Here is a 15,890-nt window from a genome sequence, read left to right on the forward strand (position 1 = left end):
AATTTCTCTATATTTATGTTCAGTTTTTTGTTTGTATTTTCGCTTCTGATGTACCTCTCTCCACTTGTAAAAGTCTTTCCGTTCATTTGCCGAAATCGGTTTTCAAAAGGTCTCATCTCGTAATATTCTTTCAATATTACGATTCACACGATTACTATAATTTTAACCGAATTATGTAATGACGAATATATTTGCTGAAAAGTTACAACTAATGTATTTCTCGCAGTCTCCGACGTAAACCTTTCGATAGGTAGAGGTCCTCAATACGGCAATGTATTGTTACTTAAGTTTACCTCAAGCTGTACATTTAGGAATACTTTTTGAAATGCTATGTAATTTATTACACATCTGGACCAGTCCATACGCATGTACCATGTATCAGTTTTCAAGAAGCCTTTAATAATTACTGTTTGCCTGTGTTCAAATAATATCTTAAAAACATGGTTACCACTCTATTTGGACCACTCTTTATTTTGTACATTTATATAAGCTGATATTTGGTGCCTTGATTATTTTGTTAGTTATAATATACTTAGAGAAATTTTTCATTATTAACTTATAGTTCGCTTTTAATTTGTATTGTTTCAGAGTTTTCTGCGTTCAGTATAGTTTTGCTCATTAACGTTTTAGACATATGTAACAAATCTAATAGCAGTAGGATACTTTTTTTTCCCCCTCTTTTATATTGATTTGATTCTATTTACCATTCTAACGAACCAGCTCTAAAGAGATTAAATAAGACTTCATTAAGTATTAATTCTAAAAAAAAAAAATTGTTGGCTGAAGAGGATTTCATAACGTTTCGCATTCCTGGACGTAATTTAAACCCTCGCAGATGGCGTTCGCTCGGGCCGCCACGAGCCAGCGTGCTGTCTTTCATCTCGCCTTACGAGCCAGCTCGGAGCTACATCTCAGCGAGCATGCGCGGTGTCAACTGCGACCGCCAGGCCCGGGACACGAAAGGTCGTAACCCCCCCCCCCCCGAACCCTCCCCCTCCTACCCAACCCACTCCACGAAAATAAACGCGCGCATGCTCGGTTCTGCGGTGGCAGGAGGGCGAGAAGGGGGGGGGGGCGGCCCGCTGCAAACAAAACGTCGATTTGGATCTCTAGCCGCGGCACCGAAAAGGCGTCGCTATAAATGCCCGCGCTGCAGTGTTGCCAACGTACCGAGAAACGAAATGAACTGCGTATCAGCTCGCTCGCACATTTTGTTATACTTATTTCACAAAATTAATTTGTTTCATATTATTAAAAAACGTTTTTAATAACACCTGAAATCCTCTAGCTTAAAGGGTTTTTTTTTTTGTAAAATAATGTATTCTCAAAAAAAATACTGTTTAGACATTTAAAATTCCTTCTTCTAGGATAATCCAAAATCGTTTAATCGTTGTAACTCTACATGTAAAATTATACGGGTTGTGTTAAGAAATATAAGTTCCTACTAATTGAATTACCTTAAAAAGTTAGTTATGAATGCAGAGTGAACGTTTGTTCACAAAAAGACATGAAATAATGGGGAAAAAAAGACAGACGTGGCGTTATTATTAGCATAGAATTTATATAGATATGAAAAAAGTGTTTGGTGTTTGATTATATATAAAAATGATGAGTAATTGGTTGCTGAAAATGTAAATTTTACTAGGAATTTTCTAGTCTTACAATAGCTTGTAACGTTGTATAGAACTGGGGCTAGGCAATGGAAACCAGAAAATAAATGGTATATTGCTAAATTAAAACAAAAAACTATGTTTATTTCCTACTGCAAGTGTTAGATTCACCATGTTATTGATGTTTGAGTTATGGCTGTATTGTTTTCAAAGATTAAAAATAAAAATTTAAAAAAATATAATTTGTAAGGCTTTATTATTTCATATATATTTATTGCAGAAACCCTTTAACTTCTTTGGCTTCAAAATGTTTTGGTTCACAGTTGCCAGGCCTCCAGTTCTATACGCGGGCGAACATGTTAATCTCCGACAAGCTCTAACGCAGAGTTGGTCGCCATACTCTACACGCATTGCCTCGCAACAGTGCAACTGGAAACATTTTGAAGCTAGAGAGAGACAATAGTTCCAGTAGCCTTGTCCTAACACCTTTCTGCAGACGCATTCTTATCTTGGCACCAATACACTGACAATAATTTACCTCTCACTCCAGGAACCATCACCACGAATTACCCGTGGCCAATTTTCAAGTAGCAAGGATGCGTTTTATACTCACGCACACTAACTTAAAAGATCCTTATGAAGGCTCTATTTAGTGACAAAACAGCCGTGAAATAGTTTCCGAATTATTTAGACGCAAACACAACATGTGGATCAAAAGTTAAATAATTTTCAAAATACATTGGTTGGTTTTTTGTACAGATTCCTCGCTATATATATATATTTATAAGCATTATTTAATTTTTATGCATTCAAGTTGATCAATTAACAACAATAAAAGTACTCAGATTAAATGTGGACAACGTTTTGCCGGTTAAGCTACAGATTGTGGTCACATTTCTAATAAAGGAAACGCCATGAGAAGCTACAAGGATGGATTTAAGGCAACTCGTCCTTTCACCAAAAGCTGCATCGGCGATTCTGTAAAGATCCTTACAACTATTTCAAGTTTTGTAGACTTCGGCAATGCTGTGTGGTCGTTTGACCTTCTCATACTTGGAATGATTTTTTTAATTTATTTATTTATACCACGACCGCACTTTAAAGAACGAAAACCTAAGAAAGCTATTAAAGATAAAATTTTATTATTTTCACTCAAATGTAATCACACCAAGTGTTCAAGTATTGTGAGAACTCATAAAGACCGACATTTTAAAATACACTTAATGAGTCACTTAAGGCATTTTTCCATTTCTTACAAATTTTTATTTTAATCTAAAAATTCTGTATTGCGTCTGGATAAACATTCGCGCATGAGATTCTACGTGTGAAACTTTATTAATAGAATATCAGTTGATTAGGAAGAAAAAGTTTTTGAAAAATATATATATATTTAAAAGATTAATGAAGTTTAACTACAGAAGTAAATACATTGTGAGTAGCACTTCCGCGATTTGAGAGTTCAATTTCTATTAGATTTAGAATTACAAAACATTTAGGGGAAAAAAGATACCTAAAAAAGTATTAAAAATACTTAAGAGCACTGATAATTAATTTCAGAAGTAGCTATCAGTAATGAATTTTGAAACTGAAAAGTAATCAGTTTAAGTCCCTTTATGTGTTAATCTCCAACATTTTCATAACGGGACAATGACAGATAATTATGTAAAAAAAAAGGGGGGGGGCTTGTCTGTAAAGTCAGTTTTCGGACGATAATTTTACGTGATAACGTCATATGAAAACATTGATGAAAAATTGCATACTTTTTAATTTTCAAATATTATTTATAGTTTTTTGCAAATTTAATTTAAATAATTTGTTTAAATATAATAACGAACAATTAGTTAAAAAGCCCGCCATAACCTGTTTGATATTATATAAGATTTTCTCGCACGGTGGTCGGCCGGTTCTTGCACGCTCGGCTCAGGGGGAACGTTACAATGAGTCATGCTTTTTCGTGCGTGCAGCGGGCGTTCATCGATTTATAAGACGTTATCACGTCAAAAATATCTACAGGGAATATTTAAATGACTGCTATAAAAGAAACGCGAGGTTTCTCCTGAAGCTCCGCACACCGTTACACGTGGCCCCGGCAGGCGGGGGGCCTTAAGGAAAAGAAGTAGTCGGTCTACGACGCCGTGAGTTCTACGGTGGCCGTGGTATTCCAGACGGCGCTGGACGCTAACGGGAACGCCACCGCCGTGGAGGAGGAGGCGGAGTCCTCCCAGGAGTCCTGCGGTCAGGAGGGGTCGTCCGTCCAAGGCGAGGACCCCCAGTCGGCGCAGCAGGTTGGTACGACCGTCGACACGGCCGTGTACACCGCTGCACACGAACCTTGAGCACACTTACAGCCAGGGCCGGTGCAAGGTAAATTGGTGCCCTAGGCGAAAAACCTTAATCTCCCCCCCTCCCCCACCGGACACCACAAAAAAATTTTCCTCGCCTCAAAATACATCACGTTAGACAAAGATTTTGTCAACAATCAAATGTAAGCAGGCTTGTATTTTTTTTTGTTTTTTTTTTTCACTTTTTTTACTTATTACAAATCATAAACAGGTCACCGTGGACTTTAAATAATTACTTGTATCAATATAATAAACATTCCAAACTGTTACAAAAATCCATTTTCATCTAGTTTCAATGATCGTTGAACATATTATATCAGCTGTTACGTGTCGTGCTGCGCCGCCCCCAGCTACTTGGCGCCCTGGGCGGTTGCCTAGTTCGCCTGTACGGACGCGCCGGCCCTGCTTACAGCTCCCGAGTCGCAACGGCCTGGAGGTGGTAGCAACCACGGAACACCAGGAGGGGAGATGTACAAGTGCAACTCTTAACAACCGAAACTGAAACCGTGATTTCCCGCGACATCTGTTGATTGCGGCCCGTAACTGCTAACAAAAAAAAAACTAGGAGGGGAGGATCAAACCCAAGCGTTAGGTTTATAATATTAATTTAACTACTTGACGACTAACTGATTAATAACAGAGATTTCAACTTTGAGATAAATACATAATGTTGTTTTGTAGTAAATAAAATCATGTCGTATATAAATTAATAGGAGATTCAAATTTTCTGGTATGCTAAACCGCAAAATATGTGGGTACCAGAATAAAGTGAAATAATTTTCACTGGTTTGGTTGCCTGATAATAGCTTATTCATTACTTCTCACAATCAGTGAAGCTATCTTAGTAATAGCTATATTATGAAAGCTACTATCTGGAGGGTGGACCCAAAATCTCTTTAAAAAAAACTGTGTCTCAGTCTCGGCAATTAGAGTTTCTCCCCCGTGGTCCCAGCTGCAGGATTGGTTTACCCAGAGCTTAAAAAACTTATTTATTTCAATATATTTGTTAACTTGAGAAAACCGTTATAAATGTGTTATATAGCATTCAAATAACATAAAGGCATAAATAAACCAGATACAATTCTACATCAATGGGATAACGAAAACATCCAGGTGTCTAAAACCAATAGTATAAATACATAACAACCATCAAAAACTTACTTAAATCAAACGTTTTATAGTTTCGTATGCGATCATATAGTTTAGCAAAAACCATGATAATCAAAATTAGTGTCCTTTATATGTGACAAATAATTAATACTCGTAAGTATTTAGGATACATTATTTCTATTCAACAAATTAGATATCTTCTGGCTAGTTCCCAGGAATCCCTAGATAATTAAGTAAGTAACTATGTAACTTATTGTTTTTTACAATAAAATTATATCAACCCCTATATTTTGCATCGAAGTGGCTGGGCACAAACTTTTTCTACCGTGCAAAGTACTATGTTTACGTAAAAATATACAAAACATGTAAGCGAGTCTTTCAGAACTTCGGTAACGAGCAAATTCATTTGTTTATGTGCTGTAAATATACTTATAATACGAAACTGTCACACGAAATCAAACTTAGAATTGTTTTAAGTAATACCGAGCGTGATAAATATACACGCAAATTATGTTTTCAACAAAATTTCTGGACGCGAATCGCACAATTTTTTTTTTTCATTCGCCGCTATAATTCGTTGCCGGAGAAGCTACTTCAACTATCGAATCCTTTGATTGATGCAGAAAGGAATGAATTTAAGTAAGTCACAAATCGATATTATTTATTTTCAAGTACTTTCCAAAGACGTTAGCGTATCGCAGAATCATCTAGCTTAGCGGTTCCCAATATTTTCCGGCCAAGGAACCCAACTCCTTCAAAGAAAGTTATGTGAGAATAATTGTAAGTAAACATTCAAACCAAAAGTTATTTTATTTACACCTTATTGTGAAAGACTCCTGATACCTAATTGTTTGCATGTTGTAATGTTAGAATAGAAAATTAACTGTAATTTCGAATTAAAAGCCCTTATTGCGCGTATCTAGTTACAAATAATTTTTTTTTTCCATAGTTTGAATTATAATAGTACTAACATTAGGTTTAAAGTCCGTGGGCTGCCTGCTTTATAAGACACACGACCTGACTCACGGAACCCCTGCGACCTTGCCACGGAACCACAGGGTTCCCCGGAACTCCTTTTGGGAACCTGCTGATCTAACTTTATAAAGTTAATGTAGCATTCGCACGCATGCATCATTCGATTACATAATGGCGATGTTGGGATTTCAGCGTGTCCTTATGTGGCTGAAACGGCAACCCAATTATTTTTATGCGGCTCGTATTGATGAAACGATAAGTGCATAAATATTGGTTAAGATTATTTTGAGGATTAAAATATAGTTTTTAAATAATAATCACTGTAAGTTATTTTACAATTATATTTTGACGTGACAACGTCTAATAAATCGATGAACGCCGGCTGCACGCACGAAAAAGTGTCCCGTTACGCTCATTGTACGCTTGCGCCGCATCTATCCGAGGAGAAGAAAGACAGCGGCAGCACACAACTTACATCTACACGTGAACTGTTTCGTCGACTGTTTATAAAGTGAAGTGAAAAGTTAATGTGGTTTTCATTGCTTATTACAACAATTTCGGCAATAAATGTTAATTATTCTTGCATTTTAAAAATCTGACTACTAGTATAATTTCAAGTATTTATTCTTTTATTATTAAGAAAAGTAGCATCTGTCGGCGAGTGCAGTAATAATAGGTTATGTTAGATATTTGATTACAATTTATTTATATGAAAACTTGTTCATAATTATATTTAAACGAAAAGTTAATGTGGTTTTCATTGCTTATTACAACAACAATGTCGGCAATAAAGGTTAATTATTCTTGCATTTTAAAAATCTTGATTACTTTTTTTTTAATTTCAAGTATTTATTCTTTTATTATTAAAAAAAGTAGCATCTGTCGGTGAGTGCAATAATAATAGGTTATGTTACAATTGACTAAAATTTATGGTGATCAATATAATTGTTGATAGATATTTGATTACAGTTTATTTATATGAAAACTTGTTCAAAATTATATTTAAACTTTATAGCTAAACGCCAGTTTTTAAAATTAATTACAAGTCATCTACACGTGAACTGTTTCGTCGACTGTTTATAAAGTGAAGTGAAAAGTTAATTTGGTTTTCATTACTTATTACAACAAAAATTTCGGCAATGAAGGTTAATTATTCTTGCATTTTAAAAATCTGATTACTAGTCCTATAATTTCAAGTATTTATTCTTTTATTATTAAAATAAAAATTATTCAATTTTATTCATAAAAGTATGCAATCATTTCATCAATGTTTTGTTATGACGTTGTCACGTTAAACTATCGTCCGTAAACCGACTTTTTGACTTACTTAATGCTTTCCCTTCGTATTAGGGAGTCTATGAATCCTGCTGGCAGAATGTGAAATTAACTACCACGAATTTCAGGGAACTATATGTAGCTTACTTACTACTACCAATGAATTCCCCTTTTAATTTATGCTGTAGAAAATCTTTACCGCGTGTAGATCTTTCCTGAGAAGTATACCTCTGATTTTTATCTCACACATGTATTCATTAAGTTAATTAACCCCAAAAACTGATTTATTTTATAAGTAAGAAGCTTAAAAACTCTACATATCTGATAACAATATGTGAATCTTTAATTTAATTAATAATTAAAAATGAGAATGCTTTAAATAATAATTTGATACATATACACCTACTGAAAGAAAAAAATTCAAACACGAATTTCTTTGAAAAATTTGCAACGAATGCTTAAAATACAATTAGCGGAGTTTTTATGTAAATGTGTACTTTTTAAAAAAATTTGGTTTTAACTCATCCTCTATAATTGCAAACATTAGCTTTTTATTGGTTTAAGGTCTACAACGTGCAAATAACGTTTAGAATTAGCTACATTAAAATGTATCACGAAGTGATGAAGAAGCTGAAGGCCCTAGGGCTCTTTTCTCGGTCAAGTAAGAAATTGTCCATGTATGGAAATTTTTTTCTGACTCGAGGGAACTTAACGTTGTCTCGTCATTCTCGTGCTCCAAACGACAATGACAAATCACTACAGAATCATCCCACCACATCATTGTCGAGCTCTCGTAGGGATACTTTCTACGTGACGTAGACTGGAGGAATCGCGCTGTTCTTTGGACGAACTTCTGGACGAGCGGGCCCTACGACATTCTGAACTCGCAGGTGGTTCACAAAAAACTTCGGAGAACTATTCCACTCTCGCAAAAACTCGAGAAATGAAGTAGCCCATCGCACCTATAATCCATAACGACCTACGAAGTAGAAATTGAAAACACACAAGTTAAACACGAACTCTCTGAACTGTGACCTTTGTGCAAAATTAGAAGAAAATAAAAAGCACAGTAAATGCAATGAGAAAATATATCCGACATATCTCAAAAAAGATTTAAAAACAAACTCTAATAACATTCCACATGTACCAGAATAAATTTGGCACCACAACTACTTCGTAGATGGTAATCAGACCTAATATAAAATAAAGTATTTTAACTCATTATATCTCTGTAGCTGCTCTGAAAAATCCCACAGTGGGTGCCCAAGAAGAAACAACGAGACCTTTAGGTTTATGTGGGCTGTATTTTCCCCGCCCTGAGCTAAGTGGCAGAGTGGTAAAACATTGAACCTGCATTTGGAAGGACCCTTGCTTTAACCTCGTTCCGACCGTCCTGACAAGGGATTTCCATTGCTTCCCAAGATCACAATTCCAGGCTACATTTGGGATGGTTGGTAGCTATGGGACATAACATTTCCCTGCATGGTATTAAAAGGTTGCCTCTGTGACTAATGACCCCGCTGCCATCGAGAGACGAGGACCAAAAAAAAAAAAAACCTTGGGAGTACTAAGAATAAGTTGGTAACTATCAGAAACAGGTACACGTATTTTTCCGTCGATAATGAGCAGGAACTGGAACAATTCGCGGTTCCAATGACCTCCAGGATACACTCCGCAACCCTCTGTATACTTGGGCAAAAGTCGCATGTTCATTGGCTGCTGACATGCGTCTCAACCGGGTAACTTGTGTATTCAATATTTTTTCTTTGATTGGTGTTCTCTAATTGGCCAAAAATCAATCTAGGTTAACAGTTAACCAATAGCAGAAGCAGCACAAAGGTGTAATTATTAATTAATTTTTAGCATATCACAAATTTAATCCGCGAATTCTTCCTTTCTCTAATAATTAGACAATGTATTACTTGCCAAAAATCCCAAATATAACAGTCTTTGCACTTCATGACTTATTCTGAACACAGAAACCGTACTTTCCACCTTGGTTACCACAAAACGGAAAGATTTCAGAAACTGGCCTTACAAATCCTTCTCCGATAACCCTAAAAGAGAAAAATTCTCCCGCAGCTGTCGTCGTCGGCGCAAGAGGAGCGTGCCGGCGGCGGCGGAGGGGCGGCGCCGGGCGAGTCTGGCGGCGGCGAAGGGGCGGCGCCGGGCGAGTCTGGGGGCGGCGACGCCCAGCGCAGCCCGGAGATCCAGCAGGAGAGCATCAAGAACACGCTGAAGGAGATCATATCGGAGATCGAGGACGCCGTGGTGAAGGAGGAGGGGGAGGACAAGGGCACGCAGGCATGTCACGCACACAATCAACCACGCTTCGGACGTTCCACAATCCATCCGACGTCCCGCGAAAAAAGACAATCGTCAAAAAATGGATTACAACGCGCAATTTTGACCTAAACAGAATGTTAATACGAGGTTTATCGATCCGAGATCTGGCGTGAAATCTTCAGCTTTAATAATAGTCTCAGTTTCTCACTGAAATATCCTCGCGTAAGTCCACACACACACACACACACACACACACCGCATACGGACATTTTCTTGGCTCAACTTTGACTACCATGGTCGAGCAAAAGAGTCATGTTATCTTGAGGAGTTTAAACCTGTACTGAAGAAAAGAAGCAGTTGTGAAATAATAGATCTTGTGAAGTTTATTTTTTTCGTGGTATTAATTTTATTGATAGCCCACTGACTAAATGACTATTCCCAATTTTTGCATAAATTTTTCTTCAACAACCACGAGCCAAACGTGATCTATTGTAAATAATGATTGTACATTCTCTTTAGGGCGTCGTTTATTCGCACGCATTTGCAAGACGTCTTTCTTATTTACAAGGAATTGAGTGGTTCTTAAAAATTCGTGAGTATTTTGTAAGATTGTAAGATTAAGGAAAACGTACCAGGCAACCCGTTTCTTTTGGTTAAGCAGTGACCATTTTAACGATGTTGATTGAATTAGTAGAAGAACACATCCAGGCAATCAGAGGCTCATTTTAAATAGCTTCGGTAAACATTAAGACGAACATGTCTTTTTCAGATAAATTTCTTAAGAAAAATTAACTCTTTTTTGAGATCACATTAATAGCAGGGGATTGATAAATATTTTAGCTTAGATTTTTTGTGGTGAACAAACACAACAAAACTTAGATAAATGCGTAATCTCCGTCTGAGTGTTTGTAAGTTTCTTTGTTGGTGGTAAAACTTGCCAATTAAATTAAAACATTTTAGTAACTGAAAATTTAAGTTATTTTCTAGTTGATTAAAATCACTGATGCCACCTTAGACAGAAACACTGTGCCCACTAAGACAATTGATAAAATATTTGATACTATTTCCAGCATGAAACAGAAAGGTCTAAAAGGCCAACTTTGGAGAAACAGACATCCACATCTACTTTAGAAGAGAATTTCTACTCTACCTTGAATGAACAGGTAACTGAGCAACCATTAATCACTTGATGATGTCTTCTGTCTTAAGATATTTGCTGATATTAATTTTAAAATACCAATTAAAAGTTACTCAAAACTAAAAACAGCAATTCATAAACACGGCTAAAGTTTTGAGACTATAAAATTATTAATTTTAAAGAACTATAAAATGTTGTTTATATTTTTCATCAAATTAAATCGTAGAGACTTTCAAGCAAAATCAAACACCTAAAATAGCTTAAAATTATACGATTATTGAGGTATTTTATTAGCTTTCGTTCAGCAAAAATATTATTTAAAGATTAAATTTTTAATTTCCAGCAACATTACATAAAACAATTTGTTGATATCTGTGAAACGTTCTTAGACATTTCGCACAAACATTATTTCAAAAATAGCTGGGATGGGTGACAAAATTACGTTTTATGTAACAATTAGGGATCACCAGGTGAGGAATTAAGGAAACACCGGTGATTTTTTGTTGCAATTGGATATTTATATTGTGTTCTCGCTATCTTTAAAAGTTTACTAGTAGCCAGAAAAAGTGCACTAAGCATCTGCGTACTCACTAATGTTTAATTTCAGAGCTAAACGACAAAAATATTTTGATTCAACATTCAATTGATTATCATGCCTCGAATACCTAATTTTTTTTATTTCTGGAAAATGTATTGTGACATTTGAAGCACTTGTTACAGCCGTAATAAAAAGTATTTGGCAACCTTACTTAGGCGCGACGCCAAAAATAACCTACATTGGGCATAATTTTGTAGTTCTTTCAACAATAACTTGATAAATATGTCTTGTTATAATTTACATAAATAAATCACCAAAAATAACATTACAAGCAGCAGAAAATATATTTTGCTGAAAGTTTTGTTTTTACAGCGAGAATCTAGTTTAGGATTACTTTCAAAATGATCTCGTATCATAAAAAATTTTTATCTTGCGTCTTTGTGTAAATTATATATTACAATGAAACAAAATATTTTTATTTATTTTGCTGTAAATATAGTAGAATTGTTTTCTTTCATTTAACCTAGAACTCGCAGTTGATAATAATTCTCTTATAAAGGGAGTTACATTAAGTCAAATCTCTAGTTCAATCATTTATGTCGTAAATTAATCATTTATTGCTTTGTATACATCTAGTCTTTCCAAAATGTTTAATTATTTAAGTTTTTTAATTATATCGCATAATTTCCAGTTATTTTTTAAACTATTGCAAGTTCACATGCAAGCCATCTAGATAAGATCATTTTACCATTTTCTCCGCAAGAGTTCTTACTTCCCTCTCATTTTCTTTGGGTTTCTTTATTGATTCTACGAAACACGTGTGGAAGTTAAAGGGCAACTGATAATTATTTTAGTTAAATTATAAATTGTGACTAACTTGTATCTTCATTTACATAAATTTTTCTATAGAAAAGATGTGAATATTGTTAAGATTACCAATACGTGTTAGTATTATAACTGAAAATACTGTGTTTGATGCACAGTACTCCACATGCGGTGACCAGGTATTGTGTTCCAGACAGGTATTGCTCTACCCTCTGACTTCTTCAAAGTAAGCAAATCACGCCCTCTGTCGATGTCGTCCGCGGACCTTATGCATTTACTGCAGAGCGTCAAGGTACACACACTTCACGTGAGGACACAGCACCAGTAGTGGGTGCAAGTATAGTCCCTCCAGCAAAGAAAGTGAGAGCAGCGTAGCAGCCCACATTACCGTTAGCGCTGAACTCGAGTTTCAACAAGTTATTTGAAATGAGCTAGCGTTTGAAACCCGATTAAATAGTAATTACCATCAAATTTAATCATCGCTTTCTCAAATTGGATGGACTATACTTCTGAAAGATCGCGTTTGCTAGCTTAGGAGCTTTTTCAGCGTGCGCTGGTGCTTCTTACAATTAAACTGAATGTTTGCAACTTACTGCACGCCATAGAAGTCTGCTAATCACACTTGAAACGGTTTAACTCACAATAAATTACAATAAAAACGCAAAATAATCTTGCACATAACTGACAACGTCCAACTAAGTATTAATTAATCAATTGGTATTCAAACCGTCAAGTAAAAAAATATATATAAATTCGAAAAAACACAACCATCATGTACACTGTTGTAATGGAAATGCATGCTAGACATCCCATCACCACAGGGTCTACAACAGATTAGCTACAAAAAAAAATGTTTGTTTGCACAACTCTTGCAAACTTGTAAGACGCTATATATATCAAACTGTCAGGGAAAAAAACATACTGCTAATCATTGGAATTTCACCGGAAAAATCTTAAAACGTATGTAAAATCATAAAAGTCTGGCTTAAATTATGTATTATGCGCTTGTAATTATCTAAAAGGTATTGCTAAATAAATTATTCTTGTTCATAAAACTCAAAACCAAATAAGAATGTTTATGGATGCCTTTTTTAATTTTATAGAATATTTTCTCTAGACATTTGTTACAAACAGTTGATATTACTACTTTTTTCTTTTTAAACATACTCTACTTGCCTGTACATTTAATCAAATATTGATTTTATAGTACCGTAAGTAAAAGTCGTTGAATTTAGCGTACTGCTATACTGCTGTAACTGACGTTTAAATATTTAATTTTAAATTACTGTGACTGCAATGATTAAGCAAAGCGTGTTCTAAGTTAAACATAGTTACTCATGAAAACGGTATATGTTTACTTAACCATAGTGTGCCAAATTCTTTCTTAAACTCAAACTGAGGGATAATTTTATGGTACAGGACCATTCGTTAGAATGAAATCAACGTAATGGCCACAAGCCTTCTTTATACAGTCGTGGTGTGGAAGTGATATGTTATCGCACCCTGCTGATATACAAACGTAATGTCTTGTGTTGGTGTAGAATATCTGGAGAAACCACACTTTTCGTTATTTCTCGCTCCGGAAAATATGGCCATCATTTGCGCATAGGCTATAGGAAAATCGTGATTTGTTCAGAAATCATTGGGTCAGTTTTCATGCCTCTCTATTTGTGTACAAAGTGTAAAATCGCAACCTGACATACTTGTGCTGTTTTGAAAAGATCCCCCCCTGCCCATCCCACAGGAGAATCTGACGAACATAAAGCGTAAATTTTAGTGAACAGCAGAGAACTGTCGCAGCAAAATTCTGATTGTTTGTTGCTATCCGTCATATTGACACATGCGCAACTTTCTTTCTTTGCGTAAATTTTTTAACACGGTCTTACCTTAAAAAACTAGAAAAATAGAAATCTTCCAGAAGACTCTCGCTGTCTCTGTCTGTCTCTTTCATACACGCACTTTCTTCCATGTCTGAAGAGCCATAATACACGTATTCTTCATCACTATCCACTAATGAAAAATCACCCAATAGGTGTCGGTATTTCGGGAGTAGCGGGAAGTGACGTCACGCAACGTTAAATGTAGTAGGCCCAAACGAATCAAAATGGAATATTTGTAATTATTTCAGCACTTTATAGTAATCCTTCCTTTCAAAATAAAAAAAAATACCCAGGCAATTCCTTACATTAAGGTTATAATGATATGATTACATAATTTAACCATACAGGCACATAAGTTACTCAATTCTTAGAGCATAAATAATATAATCTTGAAAATATGTATTTTCATTTAACCATGCAGGCACATAATTCTTAGAGCATAAATAATATAATCTTGTAAATATGTATTTGCATGGAAGCTATTCTCACGCGAGTGTTTTCTATTAATATCGCTTACAGTGGACGCAAAGTTATAGGCAGCTTATTAAAACTGCTGTAAAATTAACTGACTGAAATGCATATTCATTACAGTTTATTAATACTGGTTTTTTAATAGATGAAATAATCATACTCATCAGTAGTGCTGTAGTTTGTTCGAGTGCAGCTTCTTAGACGAGCAGGCGACATCTCACTTTGCTAACCGACAGCACAAGGGCTGATGTTTGACTGCTTGTGTTTTATTATCTCCCAACAGATCGCCCAGGAGCTGAACCAAGTGCTGAAGGAAGGCGAACCAAAGTCGGAACAAGAAACTGAACAGACAAACGAGGTGCGTAACTGACCAAACAAATACAAACGTATAATGTTAAAATATTTCGTAAATTTGCGTATTATAATTCAGATCGTTTCACCGAAACGGTTAAATGGATTTAACGTTACAAAATTAAGTTATTTTTACATGCCAAGTAAATTAATCGGTAAATTTTACTCAAAATCCTGTCATAACGAGACTTTTAAATCTCCTTCCAACAATATTAATAAAATTCGATTTTATTAAATTTTATCCATTAAGTACTTCAAAAAAAGGACCACTCCATTTGGCACATTATCCGTAGGTTGAATTTGATATCCGTTCATTAAAATTGGCATAGAAAATACAAAAATATAACGAAGATAACTAAAGTAATGACTAGCTATTTACCGACGCAGAATTGTCTCACAAGTTTCTCGTAGCTTCGGTCAACAAACACGAACATATCTGAAGTGAAATACCATGTATTCCTCGCTCTACAAATGAAGCTGTAAGTTTCATCCAGGAAAATACCCCAATAACCCGCAACGCTTAAAGAAATTAACGACCACACATACTAAAATGTATAATCAAATGCACGTTTAATTATGAACGGTTACTCCTATGGATATTCTTTTTAATTGTAAATTATGTTATGATGTATACGATAGTTTATATTTTACCTATTGTAAGATATTTTAAAAAGCTTTTATTTTGCTACCTGTAAAATTCTGTAACATACCGTAAAATGAGATAGTATAAATACCTTTATCTGAAATTATTTGTGTAGATTATAATAAGAGGCTTCCAAAACAACATTTTTATGGAATATTTTAAACAGTATTTTGAATTTACTTTTTGCCTTAGCTTTTCCAGTGGTGGTATATGATGTAAATTCAATCATGACAATATTTTTCCACAAATGATTAAAAACCCTATATATATGGTGGTAAACTACTCTTATATAAAATATTTTGTTTGTTAAATGGAACTAAACAATCAGTAATATTATACTGGTTTACAAAACTACCTGATAATAATTACTGCAAAACATTTTGTAAATAATCTAAACCAAAGACGAAAGAAACTACAGTCATTAATATATCATATAATATATGCCT

At 35.0% G+C, this 15,890-nt stretch overlaps 1 protein-coding gene across 4 annotated transcripts in view; it reads left to right on the plus strand.

Annotated features, from left to right (window-relative positions):
* The window catches only part of LOC134533091 (keratin, type I cytoskeletal 13), a 115,228-nt gene that overhangs the window by 23,492 nt on the left and 75,846 nt on the right, over window positions 1-15,890 (plus strand). For 3 of the 4 annotated variants that reach the window (XM_063370331.1, XM_063370333.1, XM_063370334.1), the window contains exons 4-8: window positions 3,776-3,895; window positions 9,395-9,616; window positions 10,669-10,761; window positions 12,293-12,391; window positions 14,734-14,808. In XM_063370331.1, coding sequence (XP_063226401.1) covers window positions 3,776-3,895; window positions 9,395-9,616; window positions 10,669-10,761; window positions 12,293-12,391; window positions 14,734-14,808 — 609 coding nt within the window. The remainder of the gene's footprint in view (window positions 1-3,775; window positions 3,896-9,394; window positions 9,617-10,668; window positions 10,762-12,292; window positions 12,392-14,733; window positions 14,809-15,890) is intronic. The other variant, XM_063370332.1, reaches the window with a different exon arrangement.

Source organism: Bacillus rossius, chromosome 6 (genome assembly GCF_032445375.1).
Source record: "Bacillus rossius redtenbacheri isolate Brsri chromosome 6, Brsri_v3, whole genome shotgun sequence".
Taxonomy (NCBI): domain Eukaryota; kingdom Metazoa; phylum Arthropoda; class Insecta; order Phasmatodea; family Bacillidae; genus Bacillus; species Bacillus rossius.